At 45.3% G+C, this 27092-nt stretch overlaps 5 protein-coding genes across 13 annotated transcripts in view; 2 read left to right on the top strand and 3 right to left on the bottom strand.

Annotated features, from left to right (window-relative positions):
- adam23a (ADAM metallopeptidase domain 23a) overlaps nucleotides 1–327 on the bottom strand; it is a 23379-nt gene extending 23052 nt beyond the window's left edge. For all 5 annotated transcript variants that reach the window (XR_013125605.1, XM_076992618.1, XM_076992619.1 and 2 more), the window contains exon 1: nucleotides 9–327. Coding sequence is in view for 4 of the 5 variants with exons in the window: in XM_076992618.1 (XP_076848733.1) it covers nucleotides 9–87 (79 nt within the window). In the remaining variant the exon portion in view is untranslated. The remainder of the gene's footprint in view (nucleotides 1–8) is intronic.
- Nucleotides 328–849: 522 nt separating this feature from the next.
- Nucleotides 850–5937, bottom strand: zdbf2 (zinc finger, DBF-type containing 2). Of its 2 annotated transcripts, XM_076992640.1 has the most exons (5): nucleotides 5832–5937; nucleotides 5542–5725; nucleotides 4462–4630; nucleotides 3818–3945; nucleotides 850–3540 (listed from the first exon to the last, which is right to left on the bottom strand). In XM_076992640.1, the coding sequence occupies exons 2-5, from the start codon at nucleotides 5568–5570 to the stop codon at nucleotides 1212–1214; spliced, it is 2655 nt and encodes an 884-aa protein (XP_076848755.1). In that variant the 5' UTR covers nucleotides 5571–5725; nucleotides 5832–5937; the 3' UTR covers nucleotides 850–1211. The 2 variants fall into 2 exon arrangements, with proteins under 2 accessions (XP_076848755.1, XP_076848756.1); XM_076992641.1 differs by lacking the exons at nucleotides 4462–4630; nucleotides 5832–5937 and having other exon boundaries at nucleotides 5542–5825.
- A 544-nt stretch (nucleotides 5938–6481) lies between these two features.
- eef1b2 (eukaryotic translation elongation factor 1 beta 2) lies at nucleotides 6482–8285 on the bottom strand. The gene is made up of 6 exons (XM_076992649.1): nucleotides 8128–8285; nucleotides 7616–7738; nucleotides 7298–7424; nucleotides 7047–7110; nucleotides 6825–6950; nucleotides 6482–6681 (listed from the first exon to the last, which is right to left on the bottom strand). The coding sequence occupies exons 1-6, from the start codon at nucleotides 8205–8207 to the stop codon at nucleotides 6527–6529; spliced, it is 675 nt and encodes a 224-aa protein (XP_076848764.1). The 5' UTR covers nucleotides 8208–8285; the 3' UTR covers nucleotides 6482–6526.
- A 567-nt stretch (nucleotides 8286–8852) lies between these two features.
- On the top strand, nucleotides 8853–17456 carry ndufs1 (NADH:ubiquinone oxidoreductase core subunit S1). Its single transcript, XM_076992646.1, has 19 exons — nucleotides 8853–8989; nucleotides 9622–9677; nucleotides 10091–10182; nucleotides 10297–10404; nucleotides 10856–10932; nucleotides 11005–11086; nucleotides 11224–11354; nucleotides 12182–12367; nucleotides 12533–12667; nucleotides 12864–12978; nucleotides 13725–13870; nucleotides 14046–14174; nucleotides 14283–14412; nucleotides 14764–14924; nucleotides 15098–15252; nucleotides 16294–16469; nucleotides 16624–16758; nucleotides 16839–16911; nucleotides 17079–17456. The coding sequence occupies exons 2-19, from the start codon at nucleotides 9626–9628 to the stop codon at nucleotides 17168–17170; spliced, it is 2175 nt and encodes a 724-aa protein (XP_076848761.1). The 5' UTR covers nucleotides 8853–8989; nucleotides 9622–9625; the 3' UTR covers nucleotides 17171–17456.
- Nucleotides 17457–17815: 359 nt separating this feature from the next.
- On the top strand, nucleotides 17816–25999 carry ino80db (INO80 complex subunit Db). 4 transcript variants are annotated; one of them, XM_076992645.1, is made up of 10 exons: nucleotides 17816–18534; nucleotides 20106–20338; nucleotides 20437–21116; nucleotides 21197–21293; nucleotides 21500–21712; nucleotides 21891–22000; nucleotides 22177–22310; nucleotides 23041–23279; nucleotides 23369–23526; nucleotides 23929–25999. In XM_076992645.1, the coding sequence occupies exons 2-10, from the start codon at nucleotides 20121–20123 to the stop codon at nucleotides 24708–24710; spliced, it is 2631 nt and encodes an 876-aa protein (XP_076848760.1). In that variant the 5' UTR covers nucleotides 17816–18534; nucleotides 20106–20120; the 3' UTR covers nucleotides 24711–25999. The 4 variants fall into 4 exon arrangements, with proteins under 4 accessions (XP_076848760.1, XP_076848757.1, XP_076848759.1 ...); XM_076992642.1 differs by having other exon boundaries at nucleotides 20092–20338; XM_076992644.1 differs by having other exon boundaries at nucleotides 17816–19027; nucleotides 20092–20338.
- The last annotated feature ends 1093 nt before the right edge of the window (nucleotides 26000–27092 follow it).

Genomic DNA, 27092 nt, shown 5'->3' with positions numbered 1-27092 from the left:
ATACATACCGGACGATGCTGAAGAAAATGAAGGCAGCAATGCAACTAAGATGCCAGCAAGCAGACTCAGATGGAATATCAGCCACATGATTCATATTTGAAGGCGAAAAATGACGTTATCGCTTCAGACTACAACGAAAATCCCGGTGCATTATTGCGGACGCGACGTAAATGTTTAATTTTTGGCGTGTGCCGCGGGAAGAGAGGGAAATCCAGCATTTAGCATTGGCGATGTAGGGGCGAGTAGCGCGGATGACGGGGTGGGGAGCGCTGGTAAACCGTGAAGGGACGGCAGCACGGGAGGAAGGCGGTGGCTAAGCATCACATAATTGGGCGAAGCCACTGCGCCTGCGCAGAACATCCAGCTTTCCGCTGTTGTCTCCGAGGTGCGTAAACGCATCATGAACACTTATTTTTGCACAAGCATACGCACTCCATTCTAATATTGGAGACGAGCATGTATTACGAATCGGTGGGGTTTAAGGTGAAAACATGTTTCAGGGAACATGACTGCATGGCATCATTCAAACGGTTCTTATGCGGTGGTTAAAACGGAAACATTAAAAGTTTAAAACATCCCTGCAGGGCTGACGCATATATGAACACTGTGGGCTAGTATGACGGTTTTGAGGTAGCACGGGAGAGAATAAGTTTCGGGACCGACACAAAATACTTCTGTCTTTACACGGAAGGAAAGAAACAAGATCGGAAACTGACCAAAAAATCCCGAGACTAACTGTAATTAAGGGCAATTTGAAGTAAACATGTACATTCATATTAACACACAGTGCGTGAACTGTAGATTCCGAGGATTGAGAAAAGGGAGAATCACCACTCAAGGCTAATCGGATATAAATAATACACTTTAAATAAACTTTAATGTACATGTGATTATTCAAACACTTGACAAAAATATTCCTTAGAAACATAAAAAATATCCATTAAAAAATGCATATGACAAGAAAACAGACAAAACTACCTCCACCTAAAAATGACCTCGACCTAGAAATTCAACTGTGCAAAATCTTTTGACAGCATTTGATACAGACCACATTTTGCGCTTTTCTTTTATGTCACCCATTCTCCCATTAGCGATGTAAAAGAGACTAAGCTAAAACCCTGGTTTTTAGTACAGTTATCTCTATATGCCACAGTCATTCTCTAGCAGACTGTGAGCTGTAAGCCTGTTTTAGTCTTGGGTCCCACAAGCTGTTACACAGCCAATTTAGCAGACCTAGGTGAAACCCTGGTTGGGTTCCGGTTCCTGGGGGACACTCTGCTTCCTGCAGCTACACGGGTGCCGATCCTCTGCTGGAGAACACTGCTAGGCTTTGCTCTTGACCGGGTCCTGGCTGATCTACTCCTGGTTCTGTAGGCAGGTGATGATGGAGTCAGGGGTTTCTCCACACTTCCCTGCCTGCGTAGCCGACGCTCCACTGGTAGTTTGTCCACGTGAGCTTCTGCAAGATCATCTTTCCCACTGGCTCTTGTAACCCTGAAAGAGCGGTCCACTGATGCCGAGGCAGGTTCTCTGGAGGAACTGTCCGAGTGGGAGACAGTGGGCCTCAGGTGCCCCAGGAGGAAGCGGCTGCTGCTGGAGATGGAAGTGTGGCCGAACAGAGCCTTTCTGCTACTGGACATGGATGAACTTGGTTCTGAGGGGCCCCCACTGTCCAGGCAGGATCCAGAGGGAGAAGCACAGAGATCCACCATGCTCCCCTCACTGCGGCCCTTTCGAGAGCCTCGGGTTGACGGTGTTTGTGCTGAACCGTGCCGTTCCTTGTTGATGTCTGGACTGAGGCTACGAAATAACTGGCGGACATGGGGAAGAGATCTGGTAGTGGGAGTCGAGGGTATCCCTTTAGGTGGAGTCTTAAGGATTCTATTGGTCAGGGGGTCATAATATTTTAGAGGTGTCTTCTTATACTTGTATTTAAGTGCATATTCATCAGATGACTTTCGTTTTCTGCCTATTCTTTTAATTTGAGTGGGCTTAGAGGTACCTTGCCCTCCATCTGGGGAAGAAAGAACGTAAACCACTGTTCTGGGCTGCAGAGGAGTCATAATCCTACAGTATGATGCAGGAAGCTTGAGTGCACACAGCCTTGTCTTCATGTCTGGGGTTCTTTCAGGACTCGGGTCTCTGTGACGGCCAGTGCTGGTCTGCAAGGTGCCAGAGTCGGGTACCGTTTGTCTACGCACCACAGGGCAGCTCAGGGGGACCGTTTGTGTTCCGTGGCTCACCTTCACCACCTGGCAGCGCGACGCCACCCGATACACGCGTCGCCTGGTCTTCCTGAACACAACCGGGTGTTGGAGATCTTCCTCATTGTGTTCCATGAGAGGCACAACGTCATTACACTCTGCAACATCCACCGTCTCCTCGTTCTTCCTCGTTTTCCCTTTCCTGCAGTGTTTTCCGAACTTAGCTAGGGACTCGCTGTCGAAATAGCAACGAAAGCGACCCTGCCGGAACTCTCTCACCATGCAGTCCACCTTCAGGTCATCCTCAAACATGACCTGGGCCCACGTCTTTCCTATGAAAGACTGTGGTATGTGAGGAAGGTCTGGAATGATATCCTCAATTGTATTCTCTTTGGCTTCCATAGGTCTGGTCTCCACGCTTTCTGGCACAGTGTTCAGAGCTGTATTCAACTGGGTTTGGTACTCTTGGTCCTTGAGGTTTATGTGCATATCTGTAAGGCATGCTAGATGTTTGTCCTCAGCTGTGATTTTCTCCAGTGCTACATGCAGGAGATTGTCCCACTCGTCACTGTCCTTTGACTCGCCTATTGAATGTAAGCTGATGTGGAAACTGCCCTCATCATCCTGCCTCCTGGGTAGGGGAGTGTGGCCATAGCAGTGCTGCTCAATCACTTCTTCAATCACCTCTCGTATCTGCTCTGACTGCGTGCTGGATGTCTCTGTGCGTGGCCTCTTCCAGGGTGCCGCCGTGGTCCTCTCCTCTGGATGGAGCAGTCCACGCAGGGCTTCTGATGTGATGCACTTTGTGTCTGGTGAAGCGGGAGAGCCTGGGTTGGAATCACTGCTTTCTCTGTGCCTGTTGGTTTTCCTGTGTGCTTTCCTGTGCTGAAGCTGTGGAGACCCCTGTCTTTGAAGAGGAGTCTTTGAGCTGCACTGGTGTCCAGATGGCTGAGCCTCTGAATTTTCAGTCTTACCCGTTTGTGGTTTATGTGGTGTAGACTTGCCACTAGTCCTATGCAAGAAGCCTTGGGTGGGGGAACTTTGTTCTGACGGAAGGGACTTCACTCCCGCTTTCTCTCTTTTAGAAGAAGTTTGTACACTCTTTCCTGCACCGCTGCCCATGCGCACAGCTGGGGGAGGGGTTTGTTGATCCCTGCTCCTGGATACCACAGTGGCTACTGGTCGCACTATCTGGAAGGACCCTTCATCAGAACTCAGCATCTCTTCTCTTGTCCCAACGGAGACCCCACCATCGTCTGATCCACAGTAAACCTCCGACAACTGTTCCCTTGGGGCCGGCAGCACACTCAAGCAAGGCAAATCCGCATGGGTAGGCCTACAGATGAAAATGTGAAATTAAAACATCAGCTGTGTTGAACATTAGCAATCAAAACTAAACTGTTAACTCCTCAATTTAAAACACACACGAATAATTAGGGAAACCCCATGATGTGGCAGTGTTTACCTAAAATGCACAACCAATACACCGTCACTGGCATATCTTGTGTATATTAACTTCAAAGCTACATAAGTTATCAATCTGGCAGCATCACACAGCCTTTGTTATGGCTTGAGATTTAAAAAGTCATTTTGACTACGTAGTCATGGCATACCGTGTGTCAATGTAGCGATGAGGATGGTGTTGGAGAACGTCCTGGAGGAACCTCTCCATCAGGCTCCCACGATACACGTGCGCCCTTGGTCCACGTACTGCCTCCCTGTGTCTGGTGCTCAGGATGTGCTAACAAAAATCCCAGAGAAAAGTGTTGAAGAGGAAAATTGTACCACATTAAACAACTGTTCAAGAAGAGAAACAGAAAGCCACGTATGTAGCCTGTAGTGACCATCATTCCATCTCAGTAAAAATTGAGTTATACAGTATATTTAACAGCTGGGAAGCTGTTTCCGGTCAAGTCACATGAATGAGTATTTTTAAAAACAATAAAATTAAGTTAAACCTAAAGACTAGAAAATTACAAAATACCGTAAATACCAACATCCTAGCATGTGTTGTTCAGAGTCTTTTCAGTTAGTCATAACAGTATAAATAATCAAACTATAACTGTTCAAATGCTAAAACCCTGTCTAATCTCAGTTATGTTGCATTAGAGGATGAATTACACACACTTAAACAAGCTATGCTTTTAGATGTCCAAATGTGCTAATGCAATATGAAATAGGCCTACATATTTTGGAGGAGTGTTATGTTACAGCAACAAAATATAAATTATATATAATGGATAATAAAGCAACATACTTGCTCTACGCTGTTATAGAGGACCTGACAGCAGCTGCAGAAGCCGTGACGCTGTGAGGTGTCTGAGGGACCTGCTATTGGCTGAGGGATCACCTGACCACCTGAGGGACCTGCTATTGGCCGAGGGATCACCTGACCACCTGAGGGACCTGCTATTGGCTGCTTCCCTCTGTTGGTCACGTGTCAACAAAATACATCATTACTACCTTTTAAAAAATATTACCAGGACCCATTAAGCAGAAACAGTCTGTCTAAGCACAAAAGGTCTTATTAGGATCAGATCACTCTAGAGAACCGTATCAGTAAACAAAACCCTTTACATTCCCTAGACATGTACAAGTCCTTGCTACATATCAGTGTGTTCACAAAATTAATCATGAAAACATCCATTTGTTTTGTTTTTTTATGACATGAGTTCTTGGAAACAAAAGTATCTTTTTAATTAGTATGTTTAAAAATTATGTTTTTAATTAAACATTATGGTAAGACTGTGTTTAGTGCTATGGTTGGTTCTGTCATTAACCCAGGTTCCAGCAGTGTGCAAATAGGGTGAAAAACATTTGAGAATCCATCTCTCTCTTTCTGCAGCAGTCTTGAGACTGAAGACAGGTAAGCTGGTTCTACTGAGAGACACAGCATGTTTAACAGATGGGGTGGTGAGGACGTCCACCAACACCAGTTCTTCTTCACAAGTTTCCCCCTCTTTCTCTTAATTTGGTACAGATTAATCAAGAAATTAATTACCCAAGTCACACAACCCTAAACTATGTTTTATTGTTCACCAAAGGTGTGCATAATCTGATGAGGGGGGTGAGGACTATATATAACAAAAGGTTGAAGGATGCACATTTCACTCGATAGAAACGTACGTCTGCACTTTTACATCTACACCAGTCTGTTTTATTTTAGGTCTAGCGTACTGAAACATGAAACCAGAAACAACGTGTCGCTGTCAAAAGTTGTTCGGACTGATGTATTTACTGGGTTAATGACGAGCTGAATCTAAAGGACAGCAAAACACTTTGAAAGCTGACGACACCAATGCTAATGCATATATTAAGAAACGTCACCGTAACTCACCCATCAGGGTTAGTAACCCTATTATCCATATCAGTTTGCACCCTGTCTGCACCCGCAAGAAATCATAATACATAAACCACTCGGGCTCCACCGCATACAAGGGGCTTCAAAGAGGTCGGCGCAGAAATGTACGTGCTACATGCTCTCTGCAGGGGGAGCGGGACCCCGCAGGCCGGTTCTCTCTCTGAAAGCAGAAACACGTGAGCAAATAGACGTCGATACGGTGGTGCTGAAGACCACAGACCGTAATATTCCCGAAAAAGAGAGTAGAGCAGTAGAAATGTACTCGCCTGCCAGGACGAGCGGAAATGGCTATCAGCCAGGCACGCGGTATCCTACAAATTAAAAGTCATCTTTAAAATACGGAGGTTTCAGTAAGGAAATGTGCTTTTTCCTTAATTCCCGAAACCCCGAGATGAACACGGAGCCCTAAATATTTCTCGTATTTTTTTTTACTAAAGAAAATGTTTTAGCGATGTTGCAATTTTGTAAATATTAATCATTGTCATTTAAGCTAGCTAGCGAAGTTAGCCAACAAAGCTAGCCAGCCAACTTGGGTCACTAGGCCTGCCTTCATATTTCAGCTCTTCCACACATTAGCAGACAAACTGACCAAATAACTCAAAAGGTTAAAACAATCATCCTCGCTATAAACTTAACGAAAGGGTTTTGGGCCGGACAGATACAGAACCGTAAACGGTCTGGCTAGCTCTCTAGCCAACACGCTAGCTGAACCAGCCACATGAAGAATGACGCCTTCTCATCTTAACGCGACTGTACGTGTCGATCGACACTAATAACCATGTGTGGCCGTCCCAGGTGAAGCGGCATTAGTGTCCAGTGGTTGGAGACGTTAGCGCCCCCATTCAGATCACAGCTGAATACATGCACCACTACAGGGGGCATCAACGTTAAATGTCAATAAAAACTCGCCATAGCGTATGATCAAGTGCTACTTTATTGTATGATGCTTTTCACTGTAGTTTCAAATCTTGTTGAAGGCTGCTACATCCATGGATTGCACAAAGTCCTCAAAGGCAGTGATCAGCTCCTCCAGCTGGTCAGTCCCCACCTTGTCATCTTCTACCACACATGCAATCTGTAGTTTCTTGATACCGTAACCAACCGGAAGCAGTTTAGCTGTGGAATTAAAATGGAGGCATTTGTCAGATTCAACCAAGCATATACAAAAGCACTACCATACTACTGACCAAGATACATTATCCATTTAAATGGACAACTTCATTTCTGAGCACCAGGTCAAACAGCCAGGTTCAACTTACACTGGCCCCAAACCAGGCCGTCTAGCTCAATGCTGCGGACACACTGCTCCAGCTTTGCCATGTCCGTCTCATCGTCCCAGGGTTTGACATCCAGAAGAATTGAAGACTTTGCTATAAGCACTGGCTCTGTAAGGGTTGAGATCAGACACTTACTGGTTGCAGCTACAAAAGCTGCTTCACAATAGTTTATAGGACACGATCACATGACTGCCAGAAACACACTTTTGGACTTCTTTGCATTGTAGGCTGCTAGTCTCTCCTCCTTAATCCTCTTGGTCTCCTCATCCTACAAAGCAAAAAACCCAGAGTCAAGATCACGCAGAAAAACAAGCCAAAACATGCACTCTATATCCTGGTAATCAGGAAGAATAAAATTGTCCATCACGACATCAGCCGAAAGATGGTGAGAAAAATCATCACGTTTCCAGAGCAACAGTGCTAGTATTAGCATTTCAAAAGGGGAGCAGACAGACCTCTTCCTCCTCATCAGAGCCAAACAGATCAATGTCTTCATCCTCTTCCTCATTCTTGGCTGCAGCAGTCGTGTCCTGCACACCAGCAGGCCCATACTGTCCCAGAGGCTTCTTTACCCCTGGAAGGCTGAGACATTCAGAGGAGAGTACGTGATCCACATGCACACACACACACCTCCACATGTAATGCACCCAGCACCCAGGTGTCAGTGTTTAAAAGGACTGTGCATCACTTACTCAGCCGAAAGATGGTGAGTTACTCATCATATTTGCTGGGGAATCCAACAATCAGTGAGACACAAGGATGTGAACAGTTACCTAGCCTTCTCCTTCTGGTAAGACTTAATGTGGTTGTACCAACGAAGGGCATGGCACAGGTCAGCAGGGGGCGCACTCGACAGGGCATCAAACACCACGACGTCCGCCTGGGAGGGCACGTACCTGCGAGACAAAGGAGCACGCTGTAGTCCTGGACAAGCGGACACACGTCCTCGACCCTGAGACTTTAGACGTCCCGGAGATCAGGCGGGTGTCGAAGTACCCAACACTTCACCACACTGTGCTAAGCGACCCAAATATACATACAGAGGTTGTGAACCTTGCAGATAAAACCTAACACTCCGTTTTAAAGCTTTGTTTAAATTAAATTTGACTCAAAACTAAACGTGCATAAAACCACCAATGAGACCCGCAAGTTACTAAAGTAACATTAAAAATTAAAGCCATTTTTCATTTGATCGGTTGCCTTTTGGCACGGTTAGCCAACACAGCTAATAACGATCAGACTCTCCTAGCGAGAACCCCAACACGGCCTGCAGAGAGAGACTCACCCCTCCACGTAGCTCTTATCGGCCAGAAAGTCATTAAGGACCTTGAGACCAGCGGGAGTTTTCAAGTCGCCGAACCCCATGTCTAAAACCGCGGAGACCTCGTGTACAAACGGCCACGTTGGGGGCGGAGGAGCGAAGGACCGAGACCGGAACACGAGAGCCTTTATACCGCCGTGACCCCGCCTCTTTACGGACACGTACTCCACCTCACTGCCCGTCTTCAACTAAAAGTAACTGAACATGAAAACAAGAACAAATATGATGCTGAAATCACACAGCTTCGCCATTTAAGATATTTAACTCCACTATCTTCCCAGTAACAGGCCACTCGCTGTGCTGAAGCAGCTTAGTTGGCTCAAATCAAATCACTTGGCACGCATGTCCGTTAAACCTAACCTGAATTATAAATTACGACGATAAATAAAGTGCAAATTATTTACACCAATAAAATGGGGCGACTAACATATTACTAGCTACTAAATAAAAGTTATGATAGTCAGACCATAAAGATGTCCGGACAGCGGAAGTGACGTCCAGGCGCTAGGTTCAAGACTGTAGTGTTAAATATTTATTGCTACATTAATATTTAGTGTTAGTGTAGCATTACCGCATTGAAACTACAGCAGTGACCATATACTGCTACTTCGAATTATTAGTAGTATTATTGACACTATGTACTTTTATCTTGTCGAACTGACTCGGTCGTTTCCGTCTTTAGCGGAACTGCACGAATACGCCCGAACTCGCTCGTGTAGTCGCGCTGACTCGGCCGTTTCCGTCATTTTGGCGGAAGTGCACGAAGACGCCCGAGCGCGCGAGTGTAGTCGCGCTGTGCTGGTCCTGAAGGCCAAAGAGCGTCAAGGTAAGATGTCAAATTAATCTTCTGGTATTACTGATTCACAGCTGTGTCGTGTTTGTATTTACTATCTATTTGGGAAACTGCACGGATCATTAACACGTACAGCAAGTGAGTATGGAGAAGCGTTCTGTCTGTCCTTGACCAGCGGTTAGCGTGCTAGCCGACTAGCTAAGTAGCTCCTGTTACCTCTGATAACGACCTGTACTGAGACAAAACCGAGCTGTACTGAGACAAAACCGAGCTGTACTGAGACAAAACGACCTGTACTGAGACAAAACGACCTGTACTGAGACAAAACTGAGCTGTACTGAGACAAACCGAGCTGTAGTGAGACAAAACGACCTCTCATTATGTGATTTACCTGCTTACATTGCCACAAACGGCGTAGCTACTTACATTAGACAAAGAAATGCACTGGACAGTTTCCGTCTGCCATTGAATGGAGAAATGTTTGCTTGCTGTCTGAAGGCCTTAATAACGTGGCTTGTACTGGCTAGCTACATTTAATCTGCCATTAATTTGAATGATCTGTGTATAACTGTTCATGTTGCAGTTCACTTTCTAACACCAGCTAGTTAATGATCCAGGAATGAACGTTACATGTACTGATCTCGCTGTGCTTTCATCTTTGACAGCATCATGTTGCGTTTACCAGGAGTCGGAAGGGTCTTTGCCCGGGCCTCCAGCAACGGTAAGTCCTGTATTTTTCAGCATACACTGGCATTGCAGTTCCTGCTGTTTCGGTATGCAGAAATGATACACACATTCCAGGCAGCAGCAGGTGTTGGACTGAACCGAGGGAAAGCCTGCACACTGAAGTATTCTCCAGAACACACATCATTATAAAGAAAAGTGGCATTTTGATTAGGTTGGAGAGTCTGTGCTTCTGTGACAGTAACACTTAAATAAGTCTCACTGTGGAAGCTAGAGACATTTTCATTACATGTTGTCATATTAAGTCTTCTTGTCCTCGTGCTATATGGTCTTTCATCAGAATTAATGACTTTAAGTGTAAATATTGTCATTAGACTGTTCAGATGTTTATGTAAGAAGACACAGAAGCTTTGAACCAAGATGCAATACTAGATTTCTGTTGACTTGCAGTAAGGACATCTGTCCGGGCCTCAAGTAATATGGTCGAGGTGTTTGTGGATGGCAACCCTGTGATGGTTGAACCAGGGACTACTGTTCTGCAGGTGATGACCGAGAGATTCTTATACTGTGCCCACGTATTTTAAACATGGAATATATAATCATTGAAAATACATAAAGAAATGCACCTCAATGCTGCTGACTCTGGTTTTACACAGGCGTGTGAGAAGGTCGGGGTGCAGATTCCCCGTTTCTGCTACCACGAACGCCTGTCTGTGGCAGGAAACTGTCGCATGTGTCTGGTGGAGATTGAGCGAGCACCAAAGGTAAATCATTCCCATAAAGAACTTTCCAGAACATTTTCAATTGTGAGCCACATTAGCGGAGCTTTTGCACTTTCAGAACCTGAAGATATATGCATGCACATAGTTACATAGTTATAAGTATAATAGTTTGCATTGGGAATGGCATCATGGTAAAATTCAAGAATATCAGAACGTCTTTCCAGATGCCTGTATTTTGTCAAGTTGGTGCATTGGCAACTGTGTACATTTATTTTTTTTCATCATATTTCTCACGTTCTTATTGCATCAAGATCTCCAGCACTGGATATAATATACATTATACATAATCTACATTATGTACAACTTTTATATCGTCTGGTTAATAGTGACAAAAAGATGTTGTGCATTAAAAACAAAAAAAAGGCCAAACAGCAGGTCATGTGTCCTAAGAAGTGAAGATGTACTTTTAAATGTGTTTGTTGTTTACTGGTAGCCTGTCGCGGCATGTGCTATGCCCGTCATGAAAGGATGGAACATTCTCACCAACTCTGAGAAGACCAGGAAGGCCAGGTGAGGTTTGGTCTGCACCCATCCAGCCCTTTACAAGTGTTTGTTTACTGTACTGTCTTTTTCATCTGGTAGAGAGGGAGTCATGGAGTTCCTTCTTGCCAATCACCCGCTTGACTGTCCGATCTGTGACCAGGGAGGGGAGTGTGATTTACAGGTAGTAAGACTTCACCGTCTTGAGAAGTGGTCTTAATTTAGGGTCCTTTCACTTAACAAATATAGCAGACCTGTATATACTCTAAAAATGAAAACAGAAAACAAAAACAACCCTCTCAAACTGCTGTTTGGTTTTAGGACCAGTCCTTAATGTTTGGGTCAGACAGAAGTCGCTTCACAGAGGACAAAAGAGCCGTGGAGGACAAGAACATAGGCCCTCTAATCAAAACCATCATGACACGTTGCATCCAGTGCACACGCTGCGTACGGTGAGAGGGTCCACAAGACATACTCAATATTATTATTATAGTTCATACTCAATATTATTATTATTATAGTTCATACTCTTTATTATTATGATAGTTCATACTTAATATTATTATTATAGTTCATAATCTTTATTATTATGATTCATTATGTTTAAATCAAATCAAATATATTTGTATAGCGCTTTTCACAACACATGTTCACAAAGCGCTTTACAGGATTTACAAGGTTAACAATACGGGGTCCAGAACCCTAATGAGCAAGCCAAAGGCGACAGTGGCAAGGAAAAACTCCCTATGATGGGGGGAATTAGGAAGAAACCTCGGGAGAACCAAGACTCAAAAGGGAACCCATCCTCCATTGGGCGGCCCATTAACACACAAATTACACAAAAACAAATTATACAGACGAATACACAAGTTACAAACAAATCACACAATCAGGCTAAGTATAATGTAACTAGAATAAAAGTTCTATGTTTATTATTATTATTATAGTTCATACTCTTTATTATTATTATTATAGTTCATACTCTTTATTATTATTTAGAATTTTATTTATTATGAGAGAGCCCAACAGAGTACTGTTTATTATTGTTCATTATGTTAATTATTTATTATGACCGTTTGTGATTCATTTTATTTGTGTTACTGTGAGAGAGCCCAAGAGAGTAATGTTTATTAATCATTGTTTGTGTATTATTAGTTATCATTTTGTTTGTTTATTATTGTTCTTCATTATGTTCACTATGTGTTACACAGTCTTGTTGCTAGTTCAATTCAAGGATAAACTGGAACACGAGTCATGTACGTGGTTTCTCCTGTTTCAGCTTTGCCAGTGAGATCGCTGGAGTGCAGGATCTAGGCACCACGGGCCGTGGGAATAGCATGCAGATCGGCACTTATGTGGAGAAAATGTTCACGTCAGAGCTGTCGGGGAACGTGATCGACGTGTGTCCTGTGGGTGCACTGACATCCAAACCCTACGCATTCACCGCCCGACCCTGGGAGACCAGGTCTGCTTCAATTAGCTTTGTGTTCAGCAGCTCAGAAAGCATGAAAATCATTATTTCTAAGTTTCAGAAGCAAATAACAATGTTTGCAGAACATGAGGTTCCAGAGTGTGTTGGCTAATTCAGTAAGACGTGTCCGACAAATGCCCCTGTGCATTCTGGTAATAGGAAAACAGAATCTGTGGACGTGCTTGATGCAGTGGGTTCTAATATCGTGGTGAGCACCAGGAGTGGAGAGGTAATGAGGGTCCTGCCTCGTCTCCACGAAGACATCAATGAGGAGTGGATCTCTGACAAGACCAGGTTAGCTGACTGCATGTAATGCTTAGAAAACTACTGCCTGCTTCTTCATACACATTTTATTCTAACCAGATGTTGAATTGAACTCTGGAAGGTGAAGCCTTTTCAGGGTGACCGTGATGTCTCCGCTCATCTGGTGTCCCCTGTCCTCTTCCCTGTCCTCTTCCCTGTCCTCTCCTATTTGCTGTTCATTTCTCAGGTTTGCCTATGATGGGCTGAAGCGTCAGCGTCTCACGCAGCCCATGATGAAAGATTCCACTGGGCAGCTCGTGTCCACGTCCTGGAAAGATGTCCTCGCACGTGTCGCTGGCGTGGTAATTGTCTTCCAAAGTCATGAGATACAGTAGTGTGTACAGTGGGTGTGAAAAAGTGTTTGCCCCCATGCTTATCTTTTTTGTGTGTTTGTCACACCTAAATGTTTCAGATCAGCAAACTAATTTATAAATATTAGATATAACAAGGAAACACAAAGGGCAGATTTTAAAAGAAGGTTTTCATTATTAAAAATGCAGTGTGTAATCCAAAGAAATTCAGAACAAATCTGAATCGGTTACAAAGTAACTGAGATCTATTAGTCTGGGAAAGTTTCTAAGTCCATCTCTAAAGGTTCTAAAGCTTTGGTACTCCAGCAAACCACACTGAGAGCCTGACGAGATAAAAGTGAAGGTGTGGTGTGTGTGCTTTAAAACCCTCCAGTGTGGCTGAATTACAATACTGCAGAGATGAGTCGACCAGAACACTGCACAAGGCTCCTTGCCCATTACCACAAACACTTGCAATTGTTACTGCTAAGGGCCTAACCAGTAATTAGGTTTTTCTCTTTAATGATAAAAATCTTCATTTAAAAACTGCATTTTTACTTATCTTTGTCTAATATTTACATTTGTTTGACCTTAAACATTTAAGTATGACAAATATGCCAAAGAAAAATAAGAAATCAGGATATGACGTTTTCACAACACTGTATGTGTCGTTCATTCAGAATGAATGTTGTGATTTGCATGGACATGCAGTACAGTATCGTGGCATAACAAGTAGGTTTGTGTGTGATGGTTTCCAGCTGCAGGGTGTCCAGGGATCCGAGGTAGCAGCCATTGCTGGTGGGATGGTTGATGCAGAGTCTCTGGTGGCTTTGAAAGACTTGCTGAACAAACTGGACAGTGAGATGCTCTGTACAGAGGAGAGCTTCCCCCTGACTGGTGCTGGGTGAGTTTAGTTAGATGCTCCATCACAGGACCTGTTACGGGATCAGTACACACACCTCCTGAGATACTTTCTGAATACAAGACCAACTTTGTTTTTAGAGCATTATTCAATGTTTAAGGATTATAGACAGCATCATTCTCTCGTTCTCTCTTTGTCCTTCCATAAATATCCTCAGAACTGACCTGCGGTCGAACTACCTGCTGAACACTCGTATTGCCGGCATTGAGGAGTGTGACCTGCTGCTTCTGGTTGGGACAAACCCCCGCTTCGAAGCCCCACTCTTCAACGCACGTATCCGCAAAAGGTGAGTTAGCATAGCTAGCATAGCATAGTGGAGTTAGCATAGCACTGATTCTTTATACATTATACTCATTATGATTACTTAAAATTATGATTTTTGTCTTTTATGCAGTTGGCTACATAATGAGTTGGATGTTTCGTTGGTTGGTCATAAAGTGGATCTTAATTACTCGTACAACCACCTGGGTGATTCCACTCAGGTGCTCCAGGAAATTGCTGCTGGAACTCACCCGTACTGTCAGGTGATGTACAGTCCTTGACTGTAGCACCCCACCTGCTCCCCTCACACACATTACCTGAACTGAACCATCAAGGCTGATTAGTTAATCTGCCAACATTCAGTGTTCTAGCATAGAAATACTTTGTTGTACCATCCTTTCTGCTGTTGGTGTAATTACAGTAACAGTACAGTAATGGTTACAGTACAGTAACAGGACAGTAATGGTTACAGGACAGTAACAGTTACAGTACAGTAACGGTACAGTAATGGTAACAGGACAGTAATGGTTACAGTACAGTAACGGTACAGTAATGGTAACAGTACAGTAACAGGACAGTAATGGTTACAGATCGTCCTGTGTTTCTTCTCTCAGGTGCTGATGAAGGCCACAAGGCCGGTGGTAGTGGTGGGAAGCTCCTGTCTGCAGAGGGCAGATGGTGGCGCCATTTTCAGTGCCGTGTCCACGATTGCCAGGAACGCCTGCGTCACCAGCGGGGTGCAGGACGGCTGGAAGGTCCTGAATGTGTTGCATAGGTGGGTTCCGTTAACTTGACACTAGATCACATGACATCTGCTCAATTCTGAGATGTGTCAAGACACTGGTGGACAGATTGTACTTAATTACTAAAGTTTTAGGATTAGAGTCAGATAACTCCTCAATCACTTTGGTTTCACTACACTTTTGGTTTTGTTTTGTTTTTTAACAGAGTGGCCAGTCAGGTGGCCGCTTTAGACCTAGGTTATAAACCTGGAATAGATGCAATCAGGAAGAACCCTCCGAAAGTCCTGTTCCTGCTGGGAGCTGATGCAGGCTGCATTACGAGAGCAGACCTGCCCAAAAACTGCTTCATCATCTACCAGGGTTAGTCTCCCTCCCACAGAGACACTACCTCACCAGGGTTAGTCTCCCTCCCACAGAGACACTACCTCACCAGGGTTAGTCTCCCTCCCACAGAGACACTACCTCACCAGGGTTAGTCTCCCTCCCACAGAGACACTACCTCACCAGGGTTAGTCTCCCTCCCACAGAGACACTACCTCACCAGGGTTAGTCTCCCTCCCACAGAGACACTACCTCACCAGGGTTAGTCTCCCTCCCACAGAGACACTACCTCACCAGGGTTAGTCTCCCTCCCACAGAGACACTACCTCACCAGGGTTAGTCTCCCTCCCACAGAGACACTACCTCACCAGGGTTAGTCTCCCTCCCACAGAGACACTACCTCACCAGGGTTAGTCTCCCTCCCACAGAGACACTACCTCACCAGGGTTAGTCTCCCTCCCACAGAGACACTACCTCACCAGGGTTAGTCTCCCTCCCACAGAGACACTACCTCACCAGGGTTAGTCTCCCTCCCACAGAGACACTACCTCACCAGGGTTAGTCTCCCTCCCACAGAGACACTACCTCACCAGGGTTAGTCTCCCTCCCACAGAGACACTACCTCACCAGGGTTAGTCTCCCTCCCACAGAGACACTACCTCACCAGGGTTAGTCTCCCTCCCACAGAGACACTACCTCACCAGGGTTAGTCTCCCTCCCACAGAGACACTACCTCACCAGGGTTAGTCTCCCTCCCACAGAGACACTACCTCACCAGGATGGGCCTGCTTAAATACACCTGGGTCAGTAACACTTGATGTAATAATATCCAATTACACCTTGCAGGTGTAAGTGTAGAAGTGTACTGTCAAGTGGTGTATGAGAGTAACACATGCCGCATAACCACTGTGAGTTTTCATCATTCACCATTTATGAGTGTGTACTCATCACTCATGAATAAGTACTCATGAGTAATGAGTGTTCTCTTCATTGAGTGTGTACTCATGATACTCCTCATTACGAGTGGGTTATAATTAAAACCACTGATGATTGATTGATTGGAATTTTGCTCCAACGCAGGTCACCATGGTGATGTAGGAGCGTGCATGGCCGATGTGGTCCTGCCAGGTGCAGCGTACACAGAGAAGAACGCCACATACGTGAACACGGAGGGCCGCGCCCAGCAGACCAGGCTCGCTGTGACACCACCTGGTTCAGCACGGGAGGACTGGAAGATCCTGCGGGCCATCTCCGAGGTACACATTCAAACATACGTGTGTGTGTCCAGTCACTTCCAGACTGACCGTGTATCTTTTAAAGCTTTTTATCAATCAGTGAATTGAATAAACAGTGGAGCGGTTTATCCATTCGGGCTTTTTTTTTCTGTTTGTACTGCCTCTGACTTGCCAGGTGGTCGGAGCTCCTCTGACCTATGACACGTTAGCAGAGGTGAGAGAGAGGCTGATGGAGGTGGCCCCTAACCTGGTACGTTACGATGATGTAGAGGAAGCCAACTTCTTCCAGCAGGCCAGCGAGCTCTCTAAGGTTGGTCCCTCTCTATGGTTGGTCCCTCTCCAAGGTTGGCCAGGTCAGATTGATCCAGTATATATTTTTTTCCCTCCTAGACTGTCAGTCAGTCACTGCTTGCAGAACCACTTGTTCCACCTCAGCTCACCGTGAAAGATTTCTACATGACCGGTAAGGACCCTGAAACTAGCCCAACCCTTTAGCTTTGGGTCTGAACTCGTGTAGGGGCCCTCGATGCAATCATTTGCTTCTTTATCCACTAGTCCTTTTAATACATGGTTGCTTGTACAGTTGAATGCTAGTTAGTGTTTTATGAGCTTCTGTAATCTGTATTCCAGACTCCATCAGCAGAGCGTCCCAGACGATGGCCAAGTGTGTGAAAGCTGTAACAGAAGGAGCAGCAGCAGTAGAGGAACCTGCGATCTGCTGAAACACCCCGGCCAGATCACGTGCTCATGACACACACGCACACACACAAATGAGTGTGTGTAAACCAAGGTTTCTGTGTCATTTGCTCATTTTTGTAATTAGTCCTCAAAGGTTTCTTTCTCAATAAACCAGATTAAATGTTATGGTTTATTTTATTTAAATAGTAAGAACATTGTAAAGATTTAATTCACACACAGAGATCAAAGCGTTCGGATCACTCATCAGATGAAGGCAGGATGGCCTTGTTATTGAAATCTTGTATGATGAATAAAACTGTATTATCTCCATTTGTCCCATGTAACCTATATGCACTACCAAGAATAGCACAAGTCCAAATCATGGCACATAATGTCTACACTCCCATTTAACTAATTTCCTACAGTAGTAATGCTTAAACGCAGTACACCTCAGTGTTTTGTAGCTTAGACACATTGTACAAATACAATCTTAGCATATTTTGAAGGGGTGTATTAATAAATCAGTTGACTATTCAATTTGGGTTTATTTGTGACCATGTAAATATTGCCACATTCATGAGAAACTATCAGTGCATTCATTTTATTATGTAGCAGGCTGTGAAAAAACAGCTGACATACAGGGATTAATGGTGCATCCTCTGTTATATTTTGCCTTTTACATAGAAACACGTATTTCTACTTTGTACCGTTTTGACAATACACTTCTGCACTGAGAAGTAACGGGGAAATATTTGACATGAGACGGGTGACTCGTGCTGAAGTTCATGATGTCGCTCCAAGCTTGAAGGGAGGATGAGACAGACGGGAAGGACTTGAGGGAGATACCCACAAAGTTCACATGAAGGACATTCAAACTCATCTACACGTGCGCTCTCTGAATTATAACATGACCTCCAACTAAAACTACACTACACACGTTCTTCTGAAAACGAGTCGCTTTAAAACAGCCGAACGTACAAAGTTAAATTCCAAAATGGTTGCAGAGGTTGTTGTTGTGGTCGGGGCTGTCATGTCCCCCCGGTGCCTGTAGTAGTGCTGTAAGGAGCGCGCTCCGAGCACCGGACCGACACCCTCTCCGTTACGGCTCGTTTTAGTGAAATTACAGGCACCCGAACCTTCACGCGCTTCGTGCAAACATTACACGACCGAATTCAATTAAAATGATCGTGCGGTGTGCGGAGACACTAGGAGTAGGAACAGCGCCGTTAAGTCTTAAGAGCCGTCGACCGTAGGTGAAAACGACGTGTGTAGTAAACGGTCGCGGGCCAAGCTACAGTCGCACCGAGCGGCTCGCGCAGCACCGGACTCTGCTGACGAGGGAGCGCGCGAGACGGCGCGCGTGCTCGGTCCCTGCTCGGGAGGAGCTCGCAGGTCTCGTAGGCCGACGGTAACTACGAATTTCGTTTTAGAACCACGTTTATTTTACAGTAATATATATATATATATATATATTCAGCTGAATTCTGGAGTGACATTAATTTTCTGAAAAAAAAAATCGCAAAAGGTTTATTAGACTAATTCACGATAATTACAAACGCTCGACATTTCAAACGTTACGGACGTAAAACTGCATTTCGTTTGCGACGACATACGAGTTTGCGTGTTTAAAACACAAGCAGTTGGCTCGCAAAGAGAATTTCCCCAAGACAAGTGAACAGGATGTTTTTTTTAACTTGCCAATATAAAATGTTTCAAATGTGACGTGTGGAAGTTGCCCCGTGTGTCGCGCGCGCTAGTTTGCGCTCCTCGCGCTCTCCCACGTTGTCTCGAGCTGCAGGCGTCGTGTTTAATCCCACACTCAGGAGCGACTGATCCTTGTTTAACCCCACACTCATCACTGATCGTGCTGCCCGAGTGCAGGACACACCGGGAGGCGGAAGGTTGTCCACCGTCCCCTTGCGTTTTGAAAGTTGCTTTGCATGTCAGACGTAAAAGTGTGTTGGTGCAGGTTCACTCCTGATCCTGCCCAGATAAACTGACTTACTGGTGTGAAGACTTGAACTGAGTACACACCATTCACCTAGAATTAGAAGTTTTATTTTAATATTGATCATACCGCCGGTATTTTGGAGATTGCTTAGTGCTGTAAATTCTCTTTAGTGTAGTTAATGTGACACGCACATTCTTTAGTAATGTCTGCAGTCCTTTTATAAATGACCAAAATAGAAGAAATCGAGTCTTAATAGCGCTAGAACCGCATAGTTTATAACATAGTATTAGTACCTCATAGCAACAGAGTTTATATTAGTGCTAGTACCGCATAGAAACAGTTTATAATATTAGTACTAGTACCACATAGTAACAGTTTATAATATTAGTACTAGTACCACATAGTAACCGTTTATAAGATTAGTGGTAGTACCATATAGTAACAGAGTTTATAACATTACCTCGGCGCTTTACAATAACTCATACTCGATTGTTGAGGTTAGACCAAACCTCGTGTATCTCATATTCAACGAACAAATAAATTAATGTTGTAGCTGTGTTCGAGAACGTTTGATTTTGGATTAGTTTTGTTTTTAAAGTTTTTCAATTGGTTGCTTTACCGTGTTACAATTGGGTTTATTTTTTGTTGTTCTTTGTTTTTTTTTTTTTTTTTTTTTTTTTACCACAGATAAGCTGTGAGATGTTTTTTATTTTAAATGCAAAACATATAAATTATTGACATGATTTCCCAAGTTTCTGGCTAAGCTTGTCTGAGTCAGCACTGTGGAGCAGCTTTCCTTGCGTATCAATCAGACTTTCATCCACGAAACTGAAGCTGTTGAATACACACAATAGAGTTAGTACTTGCATAATAAACAGACAAATTAAGAAGAAATAACCTGCAGGTGTAGATAATGAGCTTTCTGTCACCAGAGAACATTGTGCTTCACACAGTATGTGCAGTTGGACGTGTGTCACAATAATAATGGCTTTTTATCTTTTTTTTTTTTGTCAGCTGATGTTCCGGAGACTTCCGGCCCTGGAATGTATGAAGGGAAACACATCCACTATTCGGAGGTGGACCACAAGCCTCTGTGCTCATACAGTCCGAAGCTGTGCAAACAGCGACGGCTTAACGGATATGCTTTCTGCATCCGCCACGTTCTGGAGGACCACACCGCCCCCTTCAGGCAGTGTGAATATGTAGCCAAGTACAAAGGTCAGCGCTGCACCAATCCCATCCCCAAGACCCAGGAGCGCAGGTGAGCGTGTACCTGTGTGCACCTGTACGTAGCACGCTTCACACACGTGTGTGGGAGTGGTAGTGCTTAGGTCCACTGATGTTTTGTTCATCTCTCAGATTTTGCAGCAGTCATCTGCAAGTTATGGGTGTTCTGCCTAAAAAGGAGAGAAAGAAGAAGCATGATGCTCTTGAGTCTCTGGCCTTCAACATCACGGTACCCTCCCTGGCTTTGAACCCCAGCGGGCTCGAGCGTCTGACCCCAAGCTCTCCTGCAGCCCTGGCTTGCCTGCTACCCCTGGGCTCCTATGCCTTCTGCAAGGGGGTAAAAGCAAGAAAAGAAGAGGGTATTCTGGAGAAGAGGACTAGCCGCCCTGTTGTCAATCCCAAACAGAAACCTAAAGATCATACCACGGTTGCAGTGATCTCCCCCGTGTCTCCTTCCCCCCGCCATATAAACCCTCCCGCTTTGCAGACTGGGGCACCTGGGCAGGTATCCACAGGCCCCACCTCCTCTCCCCCACCTGTCTCGCAGCCCCCAAGATCCTCTCTGCTTTGCACGTCGGCTCCTGCTCAGACCATCCGTCACACCTTGGCCAGGCCAGTCATCGACAGCCTCAAGCCAGCAATCCAAACAGAGCCCATCCTCGCCAGGAGATCTCTACCCAACATTCCCAGATGTGGGCGGCCAGTGTTGGACCCCTCGGGTCCTGTACAGCAACCAGCTCGTCGTCTGGTGCAGCTCCAGAGACTCATGGAGCAACAGCGGAGACAACATGAAGACCTGAGCCCCAGTTTAGGTGTGTACACCAGTCTGTACCAAAGTTAATCTGAGATGACCAACAAAGGCTTTAAGCTTTGTTAACTGGCTTTGCTGCAGGGCTGGACTGGTCAGAAGACAGTGAAGAGGACAATGACAGACTGGTGCATAGAGTCTCATATCAGTATCAGAGCTTACATGACAAGCAGCGTGAGAGGTATTTCACATCACAGCAGGAAACTAGTCCAAACTTTGCTTAGATTGATGGTTTTTTTGTTACGTCTAATATTTATGTTTTCCTTGAATTCACACTGTAAAGAGCAGGAGGTGGTCAGACTTACAGCGGATCTTTGATCATTTGGATACTTAGTGCCACAATGTGTGGGGAAGAATCTTCGGTCATCTGTGCGGTTGTGTTGGCAGTGCTGGTGTGTCTCGTGGGGAGCGTGTGGCGGGACTGTGCTCGTACCTGAAGCGCAGACACAGGCACCTGTGCAGGGAGGTGAAGGGCTATAGGAGGTCCAGGAGAGCTGGCCACACCCTCTGTAGTGCTCTGCTGCAGGCTGCCAAACAGGACCCTGACTGCACTGCCCAGCTCATTCAGAAGAGCCGGACTGACATTTCTGCAGACTCCAGGTAAACCTGACAACTCGCACGCAAATTTCACACAGTTTCTTTATGTTTCTTGAGCAGACTGTATCCTACATAACCTATAAAATGTGTATATGTCATACTGAGCTAAAAAATCTAAGAAGTGTTTTCAGCTGCTGATTTTTTCTCATTTATTATTTGCATGTTTTTGCTGTAATTACAGTTCTGCAGGGTCATGGGCTGGAGGCTCAGACTCGGGACTTTGCAGGGCCCAGGTTAATGGTGAAGCCTGCACCCACCAAGCCCTGCCAATGACCAGACACTGCTTACAGCGTATCCTCTCAAAATCCAGTCCATTCCAACCAAGGCATTACTATAGTTTGTGGTGTGCAACAAATCATGAAATGTAAAAGTATTACATACGTACAGACCAGTCTGGACCGGTTTGTCAGGGCATAGTTTTCACAGTTTGGTGTTCCCATGTTGTGGCCTTGATGGTTCTCCTACAGACATCCTACAGAACTCCTCCCAGCAGCTGTTCTCCAGCTGCACGGCACGCTTTGCTGACGGAGCGCAGTGCTCCATCCCCGTCTTTGACATCACGCACCAGACGCCACTCTGTGAGGAGCACGCCAAGAAAATGGTGCGTTGCCTTTCAGTTCAACAGATTTCAATTCACCTTGGTAGATTAGAGGAGAGAATCAGAAAAATGAAATAATGAATCTATCTATAAATAATGAACTATGAAACATGACAGTTGCTGGGTACTGAGTGATGTATCCTATCTGTGTGGTCAGGAGACTCCAGTGAGTGAGGACCGTCTGGGACTTACTGGATGTCAGGGATATCAATAAGGGTTAGGGTTAGCTAATATATAAGGGTTAGGGTTAGCTAATATATAAGGGTTAGCTAATGTATTAGGGTTACATTGACTGGTACGTCAGTCTTCAAGGCAGCAGGCTGCTGACCAAGTACCTTAACCCTAACCCACCCGCATACACTCAGTGGGCCTAACCCTAAACCTAACCCTAACAATATTTATTAGCTAACCTTAACCCTTATAGTGTAGCTAACCATAACCCTTGTATATTAGCTAACACTAACCCTTATATATTAGCTTTGATATCAATAACTTGTATAGAATTAGTTTTTGATGTATATCCTACAGTTCAACTTACTGTGTTGTATGTATGTTATGTAACACATGGATATGTCATGTTGTGTGTATGTTATGTAACACATGGATATGTCATGTTGTGTGTATGTTATGTAACACATGGATATGTCATGTTGTGTATGCATAATGTGGGCCTGGTTAAAGGGTTCTGTTGCTGTGGTTACTACATGCGGTACACATGTATTGTTTGTGACAGGATGACTTCCTTCGTGGAGATGTCAGTCGCAGGACGTACCACCACCATCACCAGCAGCAGCAGCTGCAGTGCCGGCGTCTGAAGAAGACCAAGCTACCAGCGCTGGGCAGAAGACCCAAGAAGAAGGGCCGCAGGGGGGCTGTCCGTCGGCCCCAGAAACCCATTCCACCTGCGCTGCCCCAGGCCATCCTGGGAATGCCGTCAGTCCTGTGCCTGTCCACACAACCCACCGGCATCAGGTAAGGGTGTGAATGTGTGCGTATTTGTGCGTGTGTGTAGTGGTGTATGATGTTTTCTTCATGTCTCATGGCCGGATGTGTGTCAGCAGGAGTCCCTTGACCCCTGACCTGAGTGCGGATGAGTTTCCGGATGACATCACTAGTGACATCAGCGACATTCCTCACGACCTGGAAGTGAATCAGGAAGATTTCTCAGATGTTCTACCACGATTCCCGGATGACCTGCAGGATTTTGATTTGTTTGAAGGTGACTTCACTCTGAGGTTTAAGAATGGAAAATTCAGACAATTAAAACAATGCTGATTCTGATCATTTTAACCTTTGTGCTGAAGGCTGGAAGTAAAACTCGAACCCAGCTCCAAAATGAAATAACTAGGAGCTCTGGCCCCTGGACCAAAGAGCAGTTCCCTTCTAAAACAGCCAGAGCAGCCATTTAACCTTCTTAAGTGACGGTCTCCATCACACCAACCTGAGAGTGATGAGAGTGATTCAGGGTTGAGGTTAGGTTAACAAAGCAGCTGTATAAAACATGGTTCCTATATGGTTTCCTTGGTAACATTCTTCTTTTAAAGCGTTGCATGATGCACTTTAACGTGTGTGTGTGTGTGTGTGTGTGTGTGTGTGTGTGTGTGTGTGTGTTTGATCACAGGTAAAGCCAGTGAGCTCTTACCCACTTCTGAGGAAGCAGAGGAGTTGGTACGAGTCCTGCAGGCCATGGGCTCTTACTCGGAGTCCCTTGCGTGTCTCAACAGCATGGCTGAGTTGGGCCCGCTGGGCCCGGTGGAGGGCTCAGACTGTCGTGGGATGGAAGTGGGCGTCGTGGATCTGCTCAGCGCCCGCCTGTCTGCTGAGACCCTGTCCAACTTGGAACTGGACCCGAGTCTCCTGCCTGCCACAGAGGATGTCTTTCCCCCCTCTCCCCCCTCTCCCCAGCCCCCACTCACCCCCCCTTCTTCAGTGGGACACCTGAATGATGGCATGCATCCACAGGGCCAGGCCTGCTTACCCAAGACAGACGATCCCAGAGAGGACCTATTGCCCCTCACCCAGGATGAGGACATCTCCCATGGCTCCTGGGGGGTGCCTGCTCTGCCACTTAGCGATGTGTCCTCGTTCCACAGTCTAATCACATCTGACGGGCTGCTCATGTCCACGCCCCTGTCCACGCCCCTGACCACACCCCTGTCCACGCCCCTGACCACGCCCTCGCCCCCCTGCCAGCCCCCTGCTGCTCTCTCTGCCCTTCCTGAGAGCAGCCTGACCGTCCCAGCAACCTCGTCCTCCTCGTCTTCTCCTTCAGTGGCCCGTTCGGACCTCCTGTGTCCTGGCCAGCTGAAACACCCACTCCCCCCTCTGCTGAACCACTGCAGAATTCCAGCGGACCTGCACCCCCACCACACTGCCCCAGCTGCCACTGTGGACCGGACCTGAGCCGTGGTCAGGAGGAGGTGCACAGACCCGGATGTCTCTCAGGATTCAGGGAGGTTTCTTTCTTGCTTTTAGAAAAATAAAATGAGACCATCACGGGATCTTCTGTTCGTCTTCTCTGTCATTCATCTTCAACATTTTTTCTTCCCCTCATTGAGACATGAGCAATAAAAACTTCATGACATTTATTTTCTATGATGAACAGATACACAGATGGATTTTAGCCATGGAAACATACCAGTTGTATATGCATATTTAATATATTTATAGAGTAGTGATCTGCACACTAGTTTTATTGATGAGTGAAAGTGTGGTCATGGTGGAGTTGTGGTTTCTTGTCTAGAAATGATATTGAATGATTATGTAACCCGCAAACGAGACACAGGGAAACATGGCATGGCCAGATCATCTATCCTTCTCTCCAATCCCTAAGGATGCTTTTTAATCCCCAAGGATGCTCTGTAATCCCTAAGGATGCTCTGTAATCCCTAAGTATTAAAATTGGTGCTCTTGGCAGATGTTGATTGTGTATTTAGGAGCCAGTAATCAGTGGGATTCTGATTTTAGTCTTGAGTGCCATGCAATGTAACCATTTCATAATCAGTGTAGTGCAAATGAATAAACCTTTACACGTGCGGGTGTCATGTAGAGAATAGCTGTGTCTGCTTGAAACGTCACTGTCATCATCACATACTGTATAAATAACCAAACACTGATGTCAAGATTCCATTTCTGTATTTGGCCATAAGTGTCATCGTGGCTTCACTTCCTGGATGCACCGCCCCCAGCTCTCAGGCACCGCCCCCAGCTCTCAGGCACCGCCCCCAGCTCCTTAGGCTTCCATGCTGACACAGTGGTGGATTGTGATGCACAGATGTGCTCAGACTTAGTCGGCCATGTTCTCCAGGGCTTCGTGAGGGTTTCCTGACTAATTACACCTGAGTATCAGTTTAAGGCTTGTTTGGAGTACGAATGTGAAGACAGTACAGGACAGTTTCAGGACAGTAACATCAGTGTGTAGTGACATGTTGTCCTTTCCAAGAGAGAGAAGCTGGGTTAGATTTCATTTTATTCTTGTATTCAGTGAATGTATCGAGCCTCCAAAAGATTTATTATACCCTAATCCAAGTTAAAAGTACTCTCTACAGAATGGTATTTCTATGTAATTACATGTTTACTTTTTGTTACTAAAGTGTGTGGATGTGGGTATGTGGTAAACACGTATGATAAATGACCCTTTTTGTTTATTTTGTTTAATTTGAAATGCGTGAATTAAATCTGCTATGACTACAGACGGCTGTGTGGTTCTTTAGAAACGAACAGTGGATATTAAGTAGAGCAAACAAAACGTGACCTGTAAGAGAGAAACACTTTTTAAATTGTGATTTAAGTTGGAGGGTTTACGTTGGTGAGAAAGAAACAACCTCAGTGAAATTAATTGACTGCTAGATGCTTTACAAGATGCAACCAGCAGAGGGCGTCAGCACAAAATGAAATTAATTCATTTAAGCTAGGCCAGTGTTGGACTCACCCCAAGTTTTCCAGTCTCTTACAGAACTTGGGGAAATCTTGTTTAAATCTTAGGAAGAAAAGGGAGGATGAAAGAAAAGAACACTGTATGTGTAAGCTAGCACAAACCTAAACCTTTGTGTGGGCGTGATGAAAGGTGGGTACATAAGTAATATGGTCACTGTTTACAGTAGAGCCTGCAGGAGTCATGATTGTGATAGTAGTGATGAGAAGATGTTTTTCCTCATTTCAGCAGAAGCATTTCTACCAGGGCTCTCCTGCACGCGCTCGGTGGCTCTGCCGTTACCTAGCAACGTTCTCTTGTACCGTGCCTACTCACGCCGTCTCTGAGTGTCTGCAGCGCCGCTGTTGCTATTTCTGTGTGGCGGTGCAGTCGTCGTCTCTGCTGAAACATTCATGTCACAGCCACTTCCATCTCATTGTATGTAGCAGACTGCAAAGCATCAAACATTTTTGTTCACTTCAGAGAAGAAAGTTTTAGGGTTAGGGTCTGACAAATGGTGTTGACGTTAATGACAGCTGTCACACAAGACTCTGCCCACACTGCCACAGTCAAGGTCCTCCCACCTAAGCCAATATTAACGTGGTTGATGTCCAAGGCAGAGTGCACGAGAGAGGAAGAGAAACACAGTACGTTTACATTTGTTGACAGAGGGAAAATCTGGATAATCTGTCAAACGTAGCAGTTCCAGATATCACAGTGCAGCTGGTCAGCATGGTGAGAGTTAGCACCTCTGTGGTTGTACGTGAACAGGTTTGCCAAACGCAGGTGTGCAAGGTGTTGTGTTGCTTCCAACCCAACGTATCTCATAGCAGATCTAGCAACACCAAGACACAGAGGTAAACTTAAAATGA

This window comes from Brachyhypopomus gauderio, unplaced genomic scaffold, assembly GCF_052324685.1.
Source record: "Brachyhypopomus gauderio isolate BG-103 unplaced genomic scaffold, BGAUD_0.2 sc95, whole genome shotgun sequence".
NCBI classification, from domain to species: Eukaryota; Metazoa; Chordata; class Actinopteri; order Gymnotiformes; family Hypopomidae; genus Brachyhypopomus; species Brachyhypopomus gauderio.
The sequence above is the reverse complement of the archived record's forward strand: the minus strand, read 5'-3'. Positions and strand labels throughout refer to the sequence as shown.

Excerpts from the sequence above, each read along its gene's own strand:
- zdbf2 (XM_076992640.1), bottom strand. The coding sequence starts at position 5,570 with ATGGATAATAGGGTTACTAACCCTGATGG. Across the intron at positions 4,631-5,541 it reads AGGGTTACTAACCCTGATGG|AGGGAAGCAGCCAATAGCAG; the intron begins GTGAGTTACGGT and ends CGTGACCAACAG. Across the intron at positions 3,946-4,461 it reads TCTATAACAGCGTAGAGCAA|CACATCCTGAGCACCAGACA; the intron begins GTATGTTGCTTT and ends GATTTTTGTTAG.
- eef1b2 (XM_076992649.1), bottom strand. The coding sequence starts at position 8,207 with ATGGGGTTCGGCGACTTGAAAACTCCCGCTGGTCTCAAGGTCCTTAAT. Across the intron at positions 7,739-8,127 it reads GATAAGAGCTACGTGGAGGG|GTACGTGCCCTCCCAGGCGG; the intron begins GTGAGTCTCTCT and ends TTTGTCTCGCAG. Across the intron at positions 7,111-7,297 it reads GCTCTGATGAGGAGGAAGAG|GATGAGGAGACCAAGAGGAT; the intron begins GTCTGTCTGCTC and ends TTTGCTTTGTAG.
- ndufs1 (XM_076992646.1), top strand. The coding sequence starts at position 9,626 with ATGTTGCGTTTACCAGGAGTCGGAAGGGTCTTTGCCCGGGCCTCCAGC. Across the intron at positions 12,368-12,532 it reads GCCCGACCCTGGGAGACCAG|GAAAACAGAATCTGTGGACG; the intron begins GTCTGCTTCAAT and ends TTCTGGTAATAG. Across the intron at positions 14,175-14,282 it reads AACGCACGTATCCGCAAAAG|TTGGCTACATAATGAGTTGG; the intron begins GTGAGTTAGCAT and ends TCTTTTATGCAG.
- ino80db (XM_076992645.1), top strand. The coding sequence starts at position 20,121 with ATGTATGAAGGGAAACACATCCACTATTCGGAGGTGGACCACAAGCCT. Across the intron at positions 22,001-22,176 it reads GACCAGACACTGCTTACAGC|ACATCCTACAGAACTCCTCC; the intron begins GTATCCTCTCAA and ends GTTCTCCTACAG. Across the intron at positions 22,311-23,040 it reads AGGAGCACGCCAAGAAAATG|GATGACTTCCTTCGTGGAGA; the intron begins GTGCGTTGCCTT and ends TGTTTGTGACAG.